General features: G+C 35.2%; 1 protein-coding gene across 2 annotated transcripts in view; it reads left to right on the top strand.

Moving 5' to 3' along the window:
* The first annotated feature begins 1,223 nt into the window (after positions 1-1,223).
* The window catches only part of xxylt1 (xyloside xylosyltransferase 1), a 42,241-nt gene continuing 24,150 nt past the window's right edge, over positions 1,224-19,314 (top strand). The window contains exons 1-3 of one of the 2 annotated variants that reach the window (XM_065241000.2): positions 1,224-1,365; positions 1,756-2,300; positions 10,340-10,487. In XM_065241000.2, coding sequence (XP_065097072.1) covers positions 1,806-2,300; positions 10,340-10,487 — 643 coding nt within the window. In that variant the 5' untranslated portion in view covers positions 1,224-1,365; positions 1,756-1,805. Of the gene's footprint in view, positions 1,366-1,755; positions 2,301-10,339; positions 10,497-19,314 lie in introns of both variants that reach the window. The other variant, XM_065240997.1, reaches the window with a different exon arrangement.

Raw genomic sequence — 19,314 nt, 5'->3', positions numbered from 1 at the left:
TGGAACATTTCTCAGCCAATCAGAATAAAACATTCGACAGGCCTGTGATATAAGCCTATATAATACCATTCGAATAAGGCAGTGGTTCTCAAATTTTTTGAAGTGCGCCCCCCCTTTGTGTAGGGTCCATCCCTTTGTGGCCCCTCAAAAAAATTCATGACAAAACAATCTCAAACTTAAACAAAACATTAAATGATACAATGTATTATTGTTGGTTGGTTGCTATATTTTTCTAATGTTTTATTATGATTACACAGAGTTTATGATTAAGTTATGTATTTTATAAAATAAAAACTGCCCTTTTGCCTCAATATACTCCAACTACTAATACTAAAGTAAATTTACTCAATTTAAGGTAAGTGGTTGCAATCAATTTATTTCAGCTACATTTAAACAAAAGTTTATTTTATTTTTCACTTTTTTTTTTTGTTTAAATGTAGCTTAAATAAATTTATTGCAACCACTTACCTTAAATTGAGTAAATTGAATGAATCATTTTTTGAGTATACTTATAAACAGCCAACATCTCAGTAATATTAATGCTAATAAACAACCAGTTAATAGTGAGAATTGGGAACTAGAGTGTAACCATTATTCTTATTAAATTTCCTAGGTATTTAAAGTGAGAAGGGTACATAAAAAAACATGAATTTTAACCTTTTAGACTTTAAATTTTGATGTTAAATCCACTATTGGATTACAGTATACATAATTATTATACAGTCTATACATTTATTTACATCAAAAGTGACTATTTAAATTACAAAAAAGAAAAAATAGTAACGTTAATCCCTTACTTTACTTTTTCAGTTAAATTAATTAAATTACAGTAACTAATTACTTACTAACTAGTTACACCCAACACTGCCTTCATGTATTAATACTGCATTACAGGGTGATGCAATTAATCCTAAACAATGTTAAAATAAATAAATAAATAATACAATAAAAATAATACATGATATTTAATTTAATTTTAAAAGGTAAAAGGAAGCGTAATTACATACTTTAAGATTAAATAATATTTAAATATAATTTATTTAATAAAAAAACCGTGTTCTTTTACAATAAATAAATTACATTTGCCAAACTTTTCCACTGTGTTTTCCTTATTAAATTTCACATTTATGCTTCTAATACTTTGTGAGACCCATTTGCAAAATAAAACGTTTTATTTTGCATTGTCAGTTTGGGTCTCTTATTATGAAATAATAAACTTCCGTGTAGCGTATGTCACGCGAGTGTTAGCGTTTTCATAATTTCCCCTCAGACCTGGTGGTCGTCTGTTGCACAGTTAACTTTGATGAACAGTACGTGACCTCTGGATTTAATGTGCATTGTTTTATGCATCATGTGAGGACGTCGGTAAGTGACACAGTACGATCATGCATTCGCATTAACTGCTTTAATCCCTTAGCTGGAGTGTAGCTGTAGCAAAATGCTTCAATGTAACTTACATGATGTACAGTAGATACCCCCCAGCTGTGGTATATTATTAACCTGGCATCTATATGAATGTTCGCAAGCCATGTAACCTACATGGATGGACTCTTATGAATGCCAAAATTCAGCAATTAGGACATACCTGAAAAATTAATGACCAACTTCACTTGTATGATTCATCAGCTGTTTAGAGACCAACATAAACATTATATCATTTTTATTCAAACCAATACAGTTGCTATTATAAGCATTAATTCCTTTGAAATTTCTGTGAAAAAAAATCGTAATTGACAAATTTAGTCTTGCACACAGGCATGGTCTGCGATGAGGAACTCTGACCTGTGGATGTTGATAGTCAAACCATGGATGTCCTGCGGGTGCTGTTAGTCACCATGGGACGGATCACAACATTCAAATCTTATCAAATCGTGTTGCTCCTGGCCGCAGCTATGGCAGTGGTAGCGTTTTATTACTTTGGATCTGAAAACCAGAACTTCTCCAGCACCACAAAACGAATCAAGGAAACGCAAGCGAGCCACAACACCAACCGAGAAGATGCAGATCTTTCCTTGGACATCAGGCCTGGACATGCTGAAAGCAGGATGGGAGCTAAAGAAGATTGGGAGGAGAAGCCGATAGGAATCAAGCAATTTCATGCTCTCATGATGTTCACTAAGGTCGACAAGAGTTTAAACCTGCAGAATAAGTTTCAGGTGGCCATGCGCTCCCTAGCCAAACATGGACGCTTTCTAGAGGATGAGATGCTGGTTCTGCATTTTGTCTCTGATGCTGGCAGTCAGAAGCTGGGGGAGATGATGCTACACGGACTTTTGCTGGAAGCATCGTTCCAATACCAGGTATGTACTTGTTTTGCTATTTATTAGTTTGTTACATGCTTTGATGCATTTCAAATCTTTGCGGTCTGAAATCTTGGGACTTGGACAAGCAAAGCAAGCTTGCTCAGTATTAATATTCATTCATTCATCATTATAAAACCTTATTACTGTATCTGCATTTGTTTTATTTCAATAATTTTGTAAGTGTTAATGGCGTATGCAGTAGACAGTTTGCTATCATAGATTTTCAATTTAACCCTCCATGGCATGACTTTTAATTTTTTTGTGGAAAAAATATTTCACCCCACTTTTTGCGAGCTTAGGAGTCTGACCCAGAGAATTTGTTTTGTTGCCTCAGAGCAACATTGTGCTATAAAGGTACAAAAACACCGAAGGTTTTTTATATGATCAATTACATAAGGAAACAAGCAATATATGCATAAGAAAAAAAATCAATCACAAATTATTTCAGCCAAACATGCACACTTACTAATTGTAACTAACACTGGATGTGTTAATGTTATCCACATTTTCATATAAACATATAATTCAAATGTGTGTTTGTGCGCATGTTTGTGTGTGTGTTATGCATTATTTTGGCATGATATTGCCTGAACAAAAGTAGTCTAAGTGCACGATGTTGCCCATAAAACGAACTAGTCATATGTTTGTGATTAAAGGTGGGGTGCATGATCTCTGAAAGCCAATGTTTACATTTGACATCACCTAAACAAACAGGCCCCTACCCCAATAGAATCTGGACCTTCTTTTGATAGACCCGTCCCACACATACACAAACAAGGGAACGATGCCGGTTAGAAGACACGCCTCTTACTGCTGATTGGCTAAAAGTGTGTTTTGGTACTCGCCCCGACTCCCTTTTCCAAACCGTTTCCCAAAAATCTTGCACCTCGCCTTTTACTGGAATCATTTGTGATTGATGTTTGTTAGAGTTAAACTTTCTAAAGCATATTTTGCTTGGTAACTTATGTAACTTATCAGATTGAAAACCTTGTGTTTTATTACCCTTATAGCACAATGTTTCTACATATAAAAAATAAAAAACAAAAAAGTAGGGCTGGGAAAAGATTACTCGCGATTAATCGCATACAAAATAAAAGTTATTTTTTGCATAATATAATAACACATATATTCATGTCAGATTTTTTTAATTTATATATCAATTTTTTAAAATTATATAGAATATAGAACATATAAAAATATAAATAAATATATATACACATGTAAATGTTTCTTAAACACATACATGAATGTGTGTGTATTTATATGTACATAATAATTACACACAGCACACAATAATATTATGCCAAAAACCACTTTTATTTTGTATGCGATTAATCGCAATTAATCTTTTCCCAGCCCAAAGTCTTCAGACAATCAAACATACTTCTTTACACACTGATGCACATATTTTTCTGTATATTTAATTCAAAGGTTAAAAAGTGATATTTATCCTGCCAATTGGTGGCACTGTCTGCATTCCACATAGCTTTGCTTCCAAAAAGCAATGCTCCACCCCCAAACAAAAGGTCACAACCACTTCTGCCCCTCATTTCATTGGAAAGACATATCAGGTCATATTATACATATTTAAAGAAAAAACAAAAAATGTAAAGGGGCGGTGTGAGGCTCAAAAAGGTAGTTTGCTGCCTGAGGGTTAATATTATTCACAGTGGTTGCATTGTGCAAGGTGTCAAACACATTTACTGTACACCTGCCAATAACTTTCACCAAACAGTGAAAAGCTTTTTCAGTACAGCAGGTGGCAGTGCAGGACAGCAGAGATCTGACCTGCACACGTCATCTTCACAACCCCACACCACAAGACCAGCGAGGTCACACAACAGATGTTTCCTTTACATCAGCTCGTACAACAACATGTAGATCTAATCCACCACATACTTCCTTAGGAAGGACTTTGTGTCTTAGAATTTTTTATTAGAAGATGAAGTTATTTGTTTGCTTGCTTGTTGATTTCGGCGACATACTTTGCTACGTTATACACGCACATACTTGATTTAATCATACCTTGAATGGTCTGTGCTCACTTTGGATAAATGCACCAAATGCTTAAATGTAATAATTTTGGAAGATTGTTCATCTTTTTGGAAGACCTGCTATAAAGTGACTTTCTGATGTTGTTGTTCTCGATCTATGCTTCTCAAAAGCACCTGCCAATAACTTTAGATGTAGCAGGATCTGCCCTTATACAACTTAGTGGCTTCATTGAGAATCAGTTTATGAAATCCCTGTGTTTAAAGTGTTATCTGTGTGATCATTGTGTACTTGTAGTGCTTTTTTGTAGTTCTTTATTGAAGTGATTTGGATAAGAGCATCTGCTAAATGACTAAATGAAAGCAGTTAATGATCAGATTTTAATAAACCAGTGTTAATGGTAAGGGGTGCGTGGGGCAAAAACTAATGCAGGGTTAGTTGTAACATGGATTTACATTGTTGCACAAGGTTGAGCGTTGTGTTTTTCTGGTATTTTTTTCACTCTGCCAAAAGACGATCTCGCGCAAATTGTTGTAAATGTATAATGTTTTTCCAGAGGGGTTATTGATGAACAAGTGTTTTGGTGGCATGCAAGTAAATTTTTTCATCGAATGTTTTTTTTCGGTTTCTAAGTTGGTTGTGTAAGATACCTAATCCAATGTCATATTAATCAGTGTATTGTTGACTAAAACAAAGCATCATTTTGAAATATGTCTGCAGCTCTTAGCAACCTTTTTGGTTGGCTTGAAAATATTTTGACCCAGCGGGGTTAATTGTAACGCTGTGTTACTACTAACCCCTCAGCACTTACGATATGAAAACCGCTAACGTTGGCGTATTTCTTGCCGTTGTTTTAAATAGGCTACACACAAATAATTGCTGGCCGCCAACAAAATAAATTTGCCTGTCTTATAAAAAATCATGCGTCAAATGTATTTTTGTTCATATCTAAGGTCACGTCAAAGATTGAAATCATAATAATATGAATGGATAAAATCAGACTTTGATGCTCATTATCTCAAAATTAGATTTTTGAAACTGTAGTATGGTTATTACAGACTGGGTCACATACATTTTTTTTCATAATTGTGCTGCTTTTTCTTACATATTTAGACATTTGTATCCATTTATAATTGAACTATTGTTAGAAAAGGGCTGGGTGAATGAATACAGTGTGGATACCTGTCTATTATACAACAGATATATAAACAATATCCACTTCAAGTATATAGACAAAATAGTATTGAAATATTTGCCTGCAAACTTAATTTTTAGCAAGTGTTACAACTACCCCCCTGCCTGTTACAATTAACCCCACCTATGGGGTAAGTTGTAACGTTTGCACTTCTGTCACGTTTGGTGTAATTGTCCAAGAATTGTAAGTGCTAGAAACAAACTTCAAATGTTCATTTGTAGCAGAGATGTGTGTGTTGCTTTTGTAAAAATATAATTAATAAAACTCAAATATTTTTTGAATGATTGAGCCAAAACCAAAAAGCGTTGTGTCCCGCTCTCCCCCACTATAAATCATACTATAGTAAATTATTTATTTCCTTCAGTGACTGCATTGTTGCTGAATTGGGCGCATTGTTACTTGGGTGCATTGTGTGTTCCCTCTGTGAGTTTCAGGATCTTCAGTCTGATCGTGCTGTGAAGGATTTAAGTAAACCTGGCAAACGTGCATTGTAGTTTAAACCAGATCTCCGAGGTTATACATTTACAGTAACTCTTTGCAGTCTAATGCACAGCAACATCTGTATACTTAAAAAGAAGGTCCCTGGGACAGTACCTTTTCAAAAAGTAGACCTAAATAGTCCATATTAGTACCTCAAATGTACACCAAATGTAACATATCTGCACCTAAATTGTACAAATTGGGACTTTTTCAAAGGATACTGCCCCAGTGACAGCTTGGGACCATTTTTTTCTACATCTGAATGATAAACTATATGCTCAGTTTAGCAGAGATGCCGTGAGCCTACAGAATTGCAGATTACCTTTCTTTAATCCAGTCTTTTTCAACACGCACGTGTGCTATAAGAGCATTTGGCTTAATGCAACATCCCATAATAATAATCTCTGGCCACGCTATCATGCTGCAATATTTGATTAATGCAGTTTCAGATCATCTGCTTAACCCTCGACCTACACCGCACAGACAGCAGAAGCGAGTAAGGTTGATAAACACCCACACTGTCTTCCGCATGACGAAAGATGAATCAGACACATGAAGAAATGACAGCGAAATAAAACTGTCAGCTGCTTGCAGGGGTCATTGAGGTTCATTCTTGTTGCTCGTTACTATAACTCACATCATCGTTTACTTTGGGGTTTGTACCGTTTGCATATCGTTAACATATACTAATACAGACTTACACATCAAAGGAAATTGTGAATCGGATAATTGGTGCCCTTTAAACATATTCTACTGTATTGTATTACTTCTACCACTGTGAATAGATCGTTTTAATCTGTTGATACTCTTGAAATATTTTTTTTACCTTCCAAATGTAGTTTTATTGTTTTAAGGACAAATTAATTTTATACAACTTTAGTTTTTTACTTTATCATTAAACCTGACTCTTGCCATGATAAGCTGGCATTTAAAGCATACATTTCACAAGACTGGGTTAAGATATCAGATAAAACTTTGGTGTCACCAGAGTACGTATTTGAAGTTTTATCTCATATAGACTGGTATAGATAATTTATTACAGCATGTTAAAATTGCCACTTTGTAGGTGTGAGCCCATTTTGGGTGTGTCCTGTTAAATGCAAATGAGCTGGGCTGCGTTCAGCCCTGACAAAACATTGCACAAACAGTGATGTGTTGAACACACTGTTCTGATGACGCAAGAGTTGCCACTACGGTAGCTGAGAAGGCCTTTCTTTGTGTTCTTTTTTTTGTTAAAAATCATTACAAATATGTGTTAAATACTGTAAAATACCTGCGATGTTACAATCACTTCCCTTGCCGTTCAGATTGAAAGAGAAGATTTCAACTTAGACCCATTGTGCAAGCTGTCTTTTTAGTGAATGTGTTATTTAAAGTCTTGATTGAACATTTAGGTTTCATGAAAGAAAGTGCAGTCTTATTGATGGGAGGAGCTGTTCACCTCCAGAACTATTTCATACTGTCAGGAGGACATAAAAGTATTTGAGCTCTATGTATCTGTGATACTGCCAGAAGCCCTTGATTTCACAATACTGCATTAATTATTACCACAGTATTTCATGTGCAAGTAATAGAGATTATGGTGGATGTGACTTGGGTTTAAAACTGATTTGAATTCCTGGAAGGTTTAGCTTGGCCTCATGTAGTTTCTCCATATGTACTAAAACAAAACCATGTAGTAGAGCAGTTTCTTTTTCTTTATCACTTTTTTAAGTGTAATGTTTTTAAAAGCCCAGTTTTGCATGGGTAGACATTCATTTTTTGTTTCTTTTCTTTTCTTTTAAAATATTTACTGGATGGATGAACAGATGATAGATGGATGGATGCCAATAATGAATGGATAGATGGATAGCTAGATAGCTAAATAGCAAGATAGATGTATAGATGTCAATGATGGATTGATAGATGCCAATGAAGGATAGATAGATGTCAGTGATGGATAGATAGATGCCAATGATGGATAGATAGATGTATAGATGCCAATGATGGATAGATAGATGTATAGATGCCAATGATGGATAGATAGATGTATAGCAATGATGGATAGATAGATGTATAGATGCCATTGATGGATAGATAGATGCATAGATGCCAGTGATGGATAGATATATTTCTAGATGCCAATGAAGGATAGATAAATGTATAGATGCAATGATGGATAGATAGATGTATAGATGCAATGATGGATAGATAGATGCCAATGATGGATAGATAGATGCCAATGATCGATAGATAGATGCCAATGATGGATTGATAGATGTATAAATGCCAATGATGGATTGATAGATGCCAATGATGGATAGATAGATTTCAGTGATGGATAGATAGATGCCAATGATGGATAGATAGATGTTTAGATGCCAGTGATGGATTGATAGATGTATAGATGCCAGTGATGGATTGATAGATGTATAGATGCCAGTGATGGATAGATAGATGTATAGATGCCAGTGATGGATAGATAGATGTATAGATGCCAATGATGGATAGATAGATGTATAGATGCCAATGATGGATTGATAGATGCCAATGATGGATGTATAGATGCCAATGATGGATAGATGGATGTATAGATGCCAATGATGGATAGATGGATGTATAGATGCCAATGATGGATAGATGATGTATAGATGCCAATGATGGATAGATGAATGTATAGATGCCAATGATGGATAGATGGATGTATAGATGCCAATGATGGATAGATAGATGTATAGATGCCAATGATGGATAGATGATGTATAGATGCCAATGATGGATAGATGGATGTATAGATGCCAATGATGGATAGATGGATGTATAGATGCCAATGATGGATAGATGGATGTATAGATGCCAATGATGGATAGATGGATGTATAGATGCCAATGATGGATAGATGGATGTATAGATGCCAATGATGGAGATAGATGTATAGATGCCAATGATAGATGGATGGATGGATGAATGATAGATACCAATAATGGAGAGATAGATGAATGCCAATGATAGATGGAAGGATGCCAATGATTGATAGATAAATAGATGCCAATGATGGATGGATGGATCGATCGATTGATCGCATATTTTGTATAAAAATGTAACTACTAGAGGTAGACCGATACATGCACCGATAGTTCATTGGTGGGACAATTGGCTATTGGCAAAAAAAATGTAATCCATTTATCCATCCATCCATCCATCCATCCATCCATCATCTTTGTTATTTTGATTAGAAAATCATTTAATGTGTAAACAGAAGCAAATAAAGTACAATATTACACATATAATGTACATGTATGTAATTTCAATGTTATATTTCACAGAAGTATTTACTTCAATACTTATTAATATAATTAATATATTTTTATTTATACATTTATTAATTTAGCACATTTTCATGGTTCAGTACTGTTGTTTTATTACTTTTGTAATACATTTCAGCACTGTTTCACTTTTAGTGTTCTGTTTGTTTTTTATCCAATATCCGTTAAAATCTATCGATAGATAATCGTTTTCGGCAAGTAGAGACCACCTTAGTTATCGGTATTGGTAAAATCCACTATCTATCGGTCGACCTCTAGTTTGTATATAACTATGTATATGTAAACTGTATATATCTGAATATTTTTGCTTTATTTCTAGAATAGTTTAAAAAGGTGATTTTGCAAAAATGCATGATTTGGATCGAACTTAAAAAATGTTTTAGTGCAAAAACATAGTGGGCATACTTAACTTAAAATTTCCTCTGGAATCAAAACCTTAATGGAAAATCCATAATGAACGAACCCCACAATCCTCTTTGTGTGAGCTGGAGACAGATACGCATTATCTGATTGCATGAGTCGGGTCGACGCCAAAGCCTTGCATTGGATTAGGGGCCTGATTATAGCAAAGACAAACAGGTATTGTGTGGTTCCAGTGGAGGGAACAGTAAACGAAGGCTGTCGAGGTTCAGTGGTGAACATCTGAGAACAAGACCTATATGGCAGGAAGGTTTAAGACCCCAGCAAAAAACAGAAATACTGTTCATCAGCGCAGAAACCTCACAATGTCTCATTCATTAATCATTTATATGCACATATTTGTGCAATATCTTTTCAACTGTATGTCTGTACTCCTGTTTCTGTTGGTAGAGCATTGTGATAGCACTGCCAAGGTTGTGGATTTATTTCCCAGGGAACACACATACTGATAAAATGTATAGTTTGAATGCACTGTAAGTCACTTTGCATAAAAGCATCTGCTAAATGCATTCACATGCAGATTCACAAAAAATTATGCACATTGTAGCCCATTCTGTCACAGATTCTGCATAAAAATGTAGTTAATGTAGGCTTATATGAACAATGCCTTTATTTAACACAAACATACTCCTCATCTGTTCCAGGTGGTGTTTCACAATGTGGACTCGCTTACAGAGAAGTTATTTCCCATCGTGGAGGCCATGCAGAAGCATTTTAGCGCAGGGTCTGGTGCTTACTACAGCGATGCCATCTTCTTTCTGTCTGTGGCAATGCATCGCATTATGCCTGCAGGTGAGCTAGGTGACCAAATTTAAGGAATAGTTATGATTACCAATTCTGGTAACGTCAAACTCTAGGTGTTGACAGTATGCATTATTTTCAGCTAATTTAAAATACAGAAAAAATGTATTTGTGTATTACAGAAAATGTCTGTCATTCATGGTATTTACGGTATTTTTCAGGCACCCCTGCTGCCGGAATTGTACTGTTTTTTTTTAAAGATTTTTTTACAGATTTTTTTTACAGATTTTTTTACAGTGTTAATGTAAAATGACAGAAAAAATGTTTATTACCGAAAATTTCTGTAATTTATTGTGCCTGTTATTTTACGGTATTTTTCCAGCACACCAGCTGCCGCAATTTTGCCGTTTTTTTTTACGGATTTATTTTACACTGTACAGAAAAATTATATTGTTATGGCTTGTGATCCATCACAGTGAGTACCAAATGATTATATATGGCAATATGGGATGGCATGATGGTGAGTAAATTATAAGATAATTTTTATTTTCTGGTGAACTATTAAAAGGCGAAGTGTGTGATTTCTATAATTCAGCTGCACAAAACACGAATTGCAAAAAAATTGCAGAGCAATTTTCGATGAAAGAATCTCTCACTTTTTTAAGTCTTATGATCTGTTTACTAAAGGAAAAGTCTGTTTACTAAAGTCAGACCCATTTTTAAGAGTGACAATAATTATTTACTTTGATTAAATTACATTGAAGACAATTTAGCCTCACGGTCATGTGGCCCAGTTTTTCCACTATAAAGCGACAGCTACAGAACATCCATCCATCTAATCTTTCCGTTCTTTCTTCCTGTCGCACATTCTAAAGGTCAGTACATTCGGCCATCCTGAATGCACCCCCTCAATCAGTCAACCAATGAAAAGATTTGAACACGAGGCCACCGGTGGTGTCAGATGACCCGACTCGCTCACAGGTGTTGTGCTGGCACATGGCACAGTGCTGGGTAGAGGGAGGGTACGGGGCGGTCGATCATCTTCTGTGACGCCACTGCTGAGTAATCCACAGCTCTCTCTGCCTCTCTCTTGCTGCATTTCTTTTTATTTTCCTTATTCTTTGTGTTATCTATATTTTTTTTTTGTATTTTTATGTGTTGTATTCTCTGTAAAGCGCTTTGAGAAAGTCACTTTTAAAGGCGCTCTATAAACTAAAGGTATTATTATTATTATTATTTCAATATAAGTTCAGTTTATCAGCATGACAAAAACCGTATACTTCTACAGCCAAAAAATAATGCAGCTGTGGTGCACATAGTGTTTACGAAAAAAATAAGTAAGATGTATTTAGTGCAAAATTAAGTGAAATAATAGATAACAAGATATAGAAATGTACAATAACCTATTACCCCATCACCTAAATGACTTTCTTACAGCCACGCGAATAGGAAAATAGGTTTGTCTGCATACACTGAGATTTTTTTTGCTGCGTTAAATTTTTAAAAGATAGGGCAGGCATTTAGCAATTTCGGAGAGCCTAGCAATAGGAAAATAGATTTGAAATATCCCATTGTCCCTTCAGAGGGCCCTCCCAAACCACGCTTTCTCCAGACGTTTATTTCATAGCTGTTTTGAGAATTCTGTCCCTGTTTTTACGTCATTTTTTGTGCCATCCAGCCTGATGCGGGCATCCTATTATTACATTCGGAGTGATTGAAACAAAATTTAATGGTCCTGCGCCTTCCACAGAAGATCTACATATACAGTGGGGAAAATAAGTATTTGACACATCAGCATTTTTGTTAGTAAGGGGATTTCTAAGTGGGCTATTGACACAAAATATTCACCAGATGTAGCCATTAAGCCAAATATTGAATTCATACAAAGAAATCAGAATATTTAAGTATACAAGTTGAGTCATAATAAATAAAGTGAAATGACACAGGGAATAAGTATTGAACACACTTTATTTAATACTTTGTAGAAAAGCCTTTGTTGGTGATTACAGCTTCTAGACGCCTCTTGTATGGAGAGACCAGTTATTTGCATTGCTCAGGAGTGATTCTGGCCCATTCCACACAAATGGGATTTAAATCTTGAAGGTTCCTTGGGCTTCTTTTATGAACTTTGATCTTCTGCTTATAGTTTTCTTTGAAACAACAGTACCTGCTGATGCAAGGTACCTGTTCAAGTGGTTCTTGGCCCTTGGAGAACTTTCACTTTATTTATTATGACTCAACTTGTATACTTAAATGTTAAATTGTATGAATTCAATATTTGGCTTGATGGCTACATCTGGTGGAAATTTTGTGCCAATAGCTTACTTAGAAATCCCCTTACTGATAAAATGCTGATGTGTCAAAAACTTATTTTCCCCGCTGTATATAAATACATTTAGGGGTGGTTTTCTGGACAGGGCTTATCCCAGTCCCAGACTAAAATGCATATTTAAGCGGCCTTAATTTAAAAACATTTTGCACTGACATATCTTAACATATATCAGTGCCATTGTTTAGTTCAAAGACGCACACCAGTACTGTGTTTTGTAAGGTATGCTTGTATAAATCACTTAAATGTCCTAGTATAATTAAGACCTAGTCCTGGATTAATCTAAATCCTGTCCAGGAAACCAACCGAACCTTAGCCCACTTGATTGCTATCAGGATGTGAAGAGATTTTCAACCCTGCCTTGAAGTATAATTATTGGCTTTACAAGTCATTTCAGTTTATTAATTTTAAATTTTAGCTACACTTCATATTAAGCAATTTTAACTTATTGCATGTTATAGCAAATCAAAAGTCAAAATTTAAGATAAGGTTGAAATGACTTGGACACTGCACGGCCAGTTTGTTTAAACTAGGGCCGGGACTCGATTAAAAAAATAATCTAATTAATTAGAGGCTTTGTAATTAATTAATCGAAATTAATCACATATAAATATTTGACCTGAGAACATTGAGAAGTAATTTTTTCACATGGATTTTTAGTATACCATGAATAATGACTGAATACATAAGCTTAAGCAACAAAATATTGTTTATTTTTGTTCAACCAAGTTGTTGTACCCGGGCTAATGTCCACGCTAGCTGCTGTATGTTTTGCATTGAGATGATACTTGAGGCTCGATGTGCTGCGGTTGATATGTGAATTCCTTGTTGGATAGCTTACACACAACCATGCTCTTATCGACGCTTCCATCCGTTCGTTTTTTATAAAAAACTGTCCCATCCACGGGGCCAACCAATGCGATCTCATCAGCTTCTTCGTTCATGTCCACTGTGGTTTGTTGTTGTCTGAAGTCATGAACGCTAGTTGGTGCTCCAGTATAATCGGTCCGCCGAAACTCATCCAATGAGAAATGTTCCGCGGTGCAAAAATAAGTGCGATTAAAATTCGTTATTTTTTGTGTAATTAATTAATCTTAATTAACGCGTTAAAGTCCCGGCCCTAGTTTAAACCTAAAAACCGAAACAACTAAACATTCATTTCAGTGTGGGATTGCTTTTACACTGAATGCAAATCCCTGGACTCTGTCAATCCAGCAAATCAATGGTTCGGTGAAAGATAGATTAGAGCATGTGAATGAAGTGTTTGATGGATCTTTTGGGTTTGTGGCTTTGTTATTAAATGCCACACCGTGGTCTTACATGCCCTTGCTGACTTTAAATAATATAATACTGTATAGCATGTTATTAAACAACTCGGATAACATCAACAAACATTATGCATTACACATAACATGACACTCTGGAAAACTTTATTCTTTATTTTTAACTGTCTCACTTTTCGATTATATATATATTTATATAATGGGCAACAAACTGTTTTTAATGGGTTCAAACATTTAGACATGTCATAAAAGTCATATGCATTAATAAAATAAATGACATTATATATGTGACCCTGGACCACAAAACCAAGTTTCAAGTTTCAAGTTGCACGGTTATATTTGTAGCAATAGGCAACAATACATTATGGGTTTTGTATGCCAAAAATCATTAGGATATTAAGTAATGATCATGTTCCATGAAGATATTTTGTCAATATAATTTTTTTGTTGATAATAATATTATATGTTGCTAAGGACTTTATTTGGATAACTTTAAAAGCGATTTTCTAAATATCCAGCTTTTTTGAATTCCAGATTTTCAAATAGTTGTATCTCGGCCAAATATTATCATATCATAGCAAACCATACATCAGTGGAAAGCTTTCAGATGATGATGTTTATCCTTAATAAATTCTGTGGTCCAGGGTCACATATGAATGTACAATAATGCTTACATAAAGCTGTCATTCTAGAAATACTAGGTCGTTCTGCTTGGACAAATATGGGTTAGGTTAATATATGATGGGTTATTTTAACCCATGGTTGGGTCAAATATGGACATTTTTAGATTAAATTAACCAATTGTTTTTTTTGTCAATCCTGTTTGTTTCGACTTATCCTGATGTTGTGTTTCCTATAAGCGGTGACCTTTAAAGACATGCACGAGTTCACTCACCTCAGGCAACTTCTTACCAGAATGCCTTGAAAATGTCGGATGGCACCTGTGAAAAACAAAATATTTAAGCAGCGCAACAGCAGTGTGTGCTTATTGGGTCGATTTGCTTGCAAATTCCTCTTGTTAGTTCAAAACTCAATTCATATCTCTGCTTTTGAGGTTTTGGAAATCGATAGTGTTTTGTTTGTACGTTTTTCTTACGGTTTTATACATCTTTAATATTCGCTCAGAAACCCTTGTGAGTTATTCAGCTTGTTTCAGTGGGTTGTCTAAGATTCTGTAAATTTTTTTTTTGATTGGAGTGTTTATATTCACAGGGTGCCAAAGTACAAATGTGTGTTTGTCTTTGTGCTATAGAGGAAGATAGACGAACTGAGGAAAAGTGACCAGGAGAGAGTCAAAAGCATCTAGAAACGTCTATGTTGTTTCCACAGAGCTGTGTTGTTACTTGTGGACAGACTTTTAGATTTCTGTGAGAGTCAGACAAACGGGCAGGAAGTAGGTCAGCTTATTTGTTACCTGTGGGTCAGTTAAAATGGAAATTTCACAGCTGTTTGATGCTGATTCATCCATTCCTTTTTTTGTGAACTGTATTATAGGCAGGAACACACTTTTTTTTGGTTGTAGACGTTTGTGTGAAGTTTGTCAGCATTGTGTCTTTGCTGCTTTCTTGATATGACCCATTTTCTCGACCTAGCATTGACGTCTTTTGTCTATTTTGTATATTTCTGGTGGTTTTGTTCATCATCTGCTTTGTTGTAGTCTTTGTTTTCAACACCTTTGTTGTCACCTTTTAATTATAACAAACTAAACCTATTATTTCCATACGGCAAAAATTATTTATTTTGTAGAAAGTAATGCTCAATTAAATACATTTCTCATTTTAAATATATTAAATATATAATACATTTTAAGAAAAAAAATTTAAGTTCATTTTAGAAGGCATATTTTTGAAGTTGAAACTATATTTAATTGTAACCTTTTTAAAACCGTTATGTTTACAGGTTCGTAATAAAAACATTTTTTTTAATGCAATGTGAATATATTTTCTTAAATCTAAATATATGGAGGGCTAAATATATTTTTTAATGCTTTAAAAAATATTTATTTTTAAAATATATTTAAAAATATACAAAAAATGGCCAAAAATATATGGGTGAAAAATTCTATTTTTGTAAACATATTCCAAAATATATTTCAGTAAATATTTAAAAAAATATATTTTTGCTGTATGGAAATAAAGTAAGTAGGTTTTAATATAATTATATTTAATATAATTGACTGTTTAAATCAACATTGAGGAATTCTGTCCTCATTACGCCCTGTTTAGATCCGTCTGCTCTCATCTCTCTCCCTGCAAGGTTTGTTCCGGTCATCGACTCTCTACCAACAGGGCGGTCAATACAATCCGACTGAGGGGCAGAATAATTCATCTTAATAATGAAGCTGACACCATTCATCTCCATTTAAACCATGAATCCTAAGACCACGGTCTTATTGTGCAAACATTTTTGCAAGTGCATGAATCATGATATCGAATTGTTTTCTGTTAGAAGCAAAAGGAAGCACATGTCCGGCAGTCATTTTAAATAGAAACATTCCTGTCATATTACTGCGAGGGAATTGGCTGTTCATTAAAGGCAAATCGGGCCTGGAGGTGTACTGATACATTAACGGCACAGCCCAAGTGACAACCTCAGCTGTGAAAATAATTGACCTTTGTTTGGCCATGAAGCTGCTTGTTGTGGAGCGATGCCATGTGTTTGAGGTTACAGGCAATGGAAAGCTCATCTTTAAAGAATCGTTCAACTTTTCCTCTGCCTCAGGAGAAGTGATTTCAGTAGTTCCTGTTATTGTGACTAAATTTTTGCAGTTGGCAAATGCTTTTATTTAAAAACCAGGGCTGCACGATATTGACGAAAATGTGATATGGGATAACTTGTTATGTGATGCGATATCCAATATGATAATGCTTTATGTTTGTAACATTCAATTCAATTCAATTTTATTTATATAGCTCTTTTCACAATTGTTAATTGTTTCAAAGCAGATTTACATAGGAAAAGCATAGAAAAGCGAGCTTGGTAATAATGTAACGTATACAGTAAAGTAGTAAGTTAAGCCAAAGGTGGCGGACTCTCTAGGGGATGAAAAACTCCCTAGGAGAAAAACGCTCCTGGCTAGTCCACGGGGAAAACTCCTAGGAGGGGAAAAACCCTTGAGAGAGATACATATATATTTATATATATAAACTATCGGGGTATGTGAACGGGTAAGCAAATTAAACTGGTTCCGCCGGTGGTCACTGATCAGGCATCGGCTGGGCATCTCGTTGAAGGACGGTCAGTAGATCAGTGGTGTGATGACCTTCACAGCTGCAGCAACTGGGTTTGTTTGTCTCATTGTCCTCAGGGTCGAGGACGAGACAGGGAGAGAGAAACAGAATCCTATTAGCGTAGGGGCCGTTCACATGTAATCCACAAGTGTCATACATTATAGTGGTTTAAGTCAGCTCGGTTCCAGACAGGCTAACTATTGCGGCATAAGTATATTACCCAGATGAGTTATGTGAGTGCTTTGTTCTAGACAAACTAACTAATGCGGGATAAGTACATTTACTGGACAATTTATGTTTTATATAAATTATATACCATTGCAACAGCCATACTGCAATATGAACATTTGCAGTATTTCAATATATCTTGCAGATTAAAAAAATGCATAGACTGACTTCACTTTATGTGACCCTGGGCCACAAAACCAGTCATAATGGTTATTCATAAAAATATTGAGTTTATACATCATCTGAAAGCTGAATAAATAAGTTTTCCATTGATGCATGGTTTGTTAGATACTGCAGGACAATATTTGGCTGAGACACAACTATTTGAAAATCTGGAATCTGAGGGTGCAAAAAAATGTAAATATTGAGAATATCGCCTTTTTAAGTTCTCCAAATGAAGTCCTTTGCAACACGCATTACTAATGATAAATAAAGTTTTTATATATTTACACTAGGGACATAATATCTTTACTTAATATCCTAATAAGTTTTGGCATAAACATTTAATAATTTTGCCCCATACAATGTTTTGTTAGCTATTGTTACAAATTTACAACCCGACTGGCTTTGCGGTCCAGGGTCACATATGTGTTCCTTGGGAATTGATCCCATGACCTTTGCATTGCTACAGGTGGCATATAGCTAATGTGTAATGGTCTAATGTTGTAAACATTAGCATCTAATGGTTGCAAGAAAACACCATTAGTGAACTTCACTCGGATCGTGTGACACAGTGTGCCTGCATGACCTACCACATGATTATGAATATGCTCTTCAAAGAAATACGTTTCCTTGAACTGTGATCTCAAAGGGTGTGATTTTACGTGGCAGATTTCAACCACAGGATGATTACAAATGATACCCCGTGGCCATTAGAAACATTGTTGTTATTATGTTGTGCATTTCATGTGATGGGTGGGGTAAATGTGCATGGAAAGGTTTTGGTATTAAGCTTCAATATCAAAGTTTCTGATTATTGGGGTGGACATGTCCCCCTCAATTTCTGTTGTGGTTACTACCCTTGTATTAAGCACATAATATGTTTGACCTATATCAGCTCAGGTCTGTGTTAAGTCGCACTTGTTGTAGGAAGGCATGAAGAGTGAAGCAATAATCCATAGAGAACAGATGGACACCCACCTGCTCCATACTTTTAGTCAAGACCGAATTTTTAAGTGGATTACTGTCCCTGTTGCCAATTCAACTGGGCTTATTATATCGTTTCCAATCTTAATACGTTTCTCAAATGTAAACGTGTTGTATCTGCTGTAGGATTATTTCTAAGAGGAAAGGAAAGCTAAAAGCTACCTTTGATTATGATGATAATAATGCCTCATGAAGATGATGATGCCTCAAGTTATTTCAGATGACCAGGTTATGTTTAACTAAGTGTTCTGTATAACGCTGTGTGTTTGTATAATTTCAGCCATGACTGTACCTTTGGGTCATTAAATGGCTGGTGAACTTCACGCTGACCTCTAATTCTCAAAAGCTGCAGTTGCTCAGGGCTGCTTAAGGCCAAATGAGATAAATTAGCACAATCTTTAGAGCTTTAAAGGCACATTTTAATCTGCTTGTACACATACACCAAGGTCCACACACTGAACCTCCATCTCACCTCTTTTCATATGGCATACTTGGACACATGGTTTGGAAACCTTGAAGAAATGCCTATGGTTTCATCTGATTTATCATGCTGTTTTATTAATGAGTTGACAACCATTATTCAAGCCATAATTTTTATTTTATTATTTTGTTTCCTGGGGATCAAACGTATGACCTTGCATTGCTGCTAATGCAATTGAGCT

This window comes from Paramisgurnus dabryanus, chromosome 14, assembly GCF_030506205.2.
Source record: "Paramisgurnus dabryanus chromosome 14, PD_genome_1.1, whole genome shotgun sequence".
Classification (NCBI taxonomy): Eukaryota; Metazoa; Chordata; class Actinopteri; order Cypriniformes; family Cobitidae; genus Paramisgurnus; species Paramisgurnus dabryanus.
Note: the sequence above shows the minus strand (reverse complement) of the source record. Positions and strands in the feature narration are given on the sequence as shown.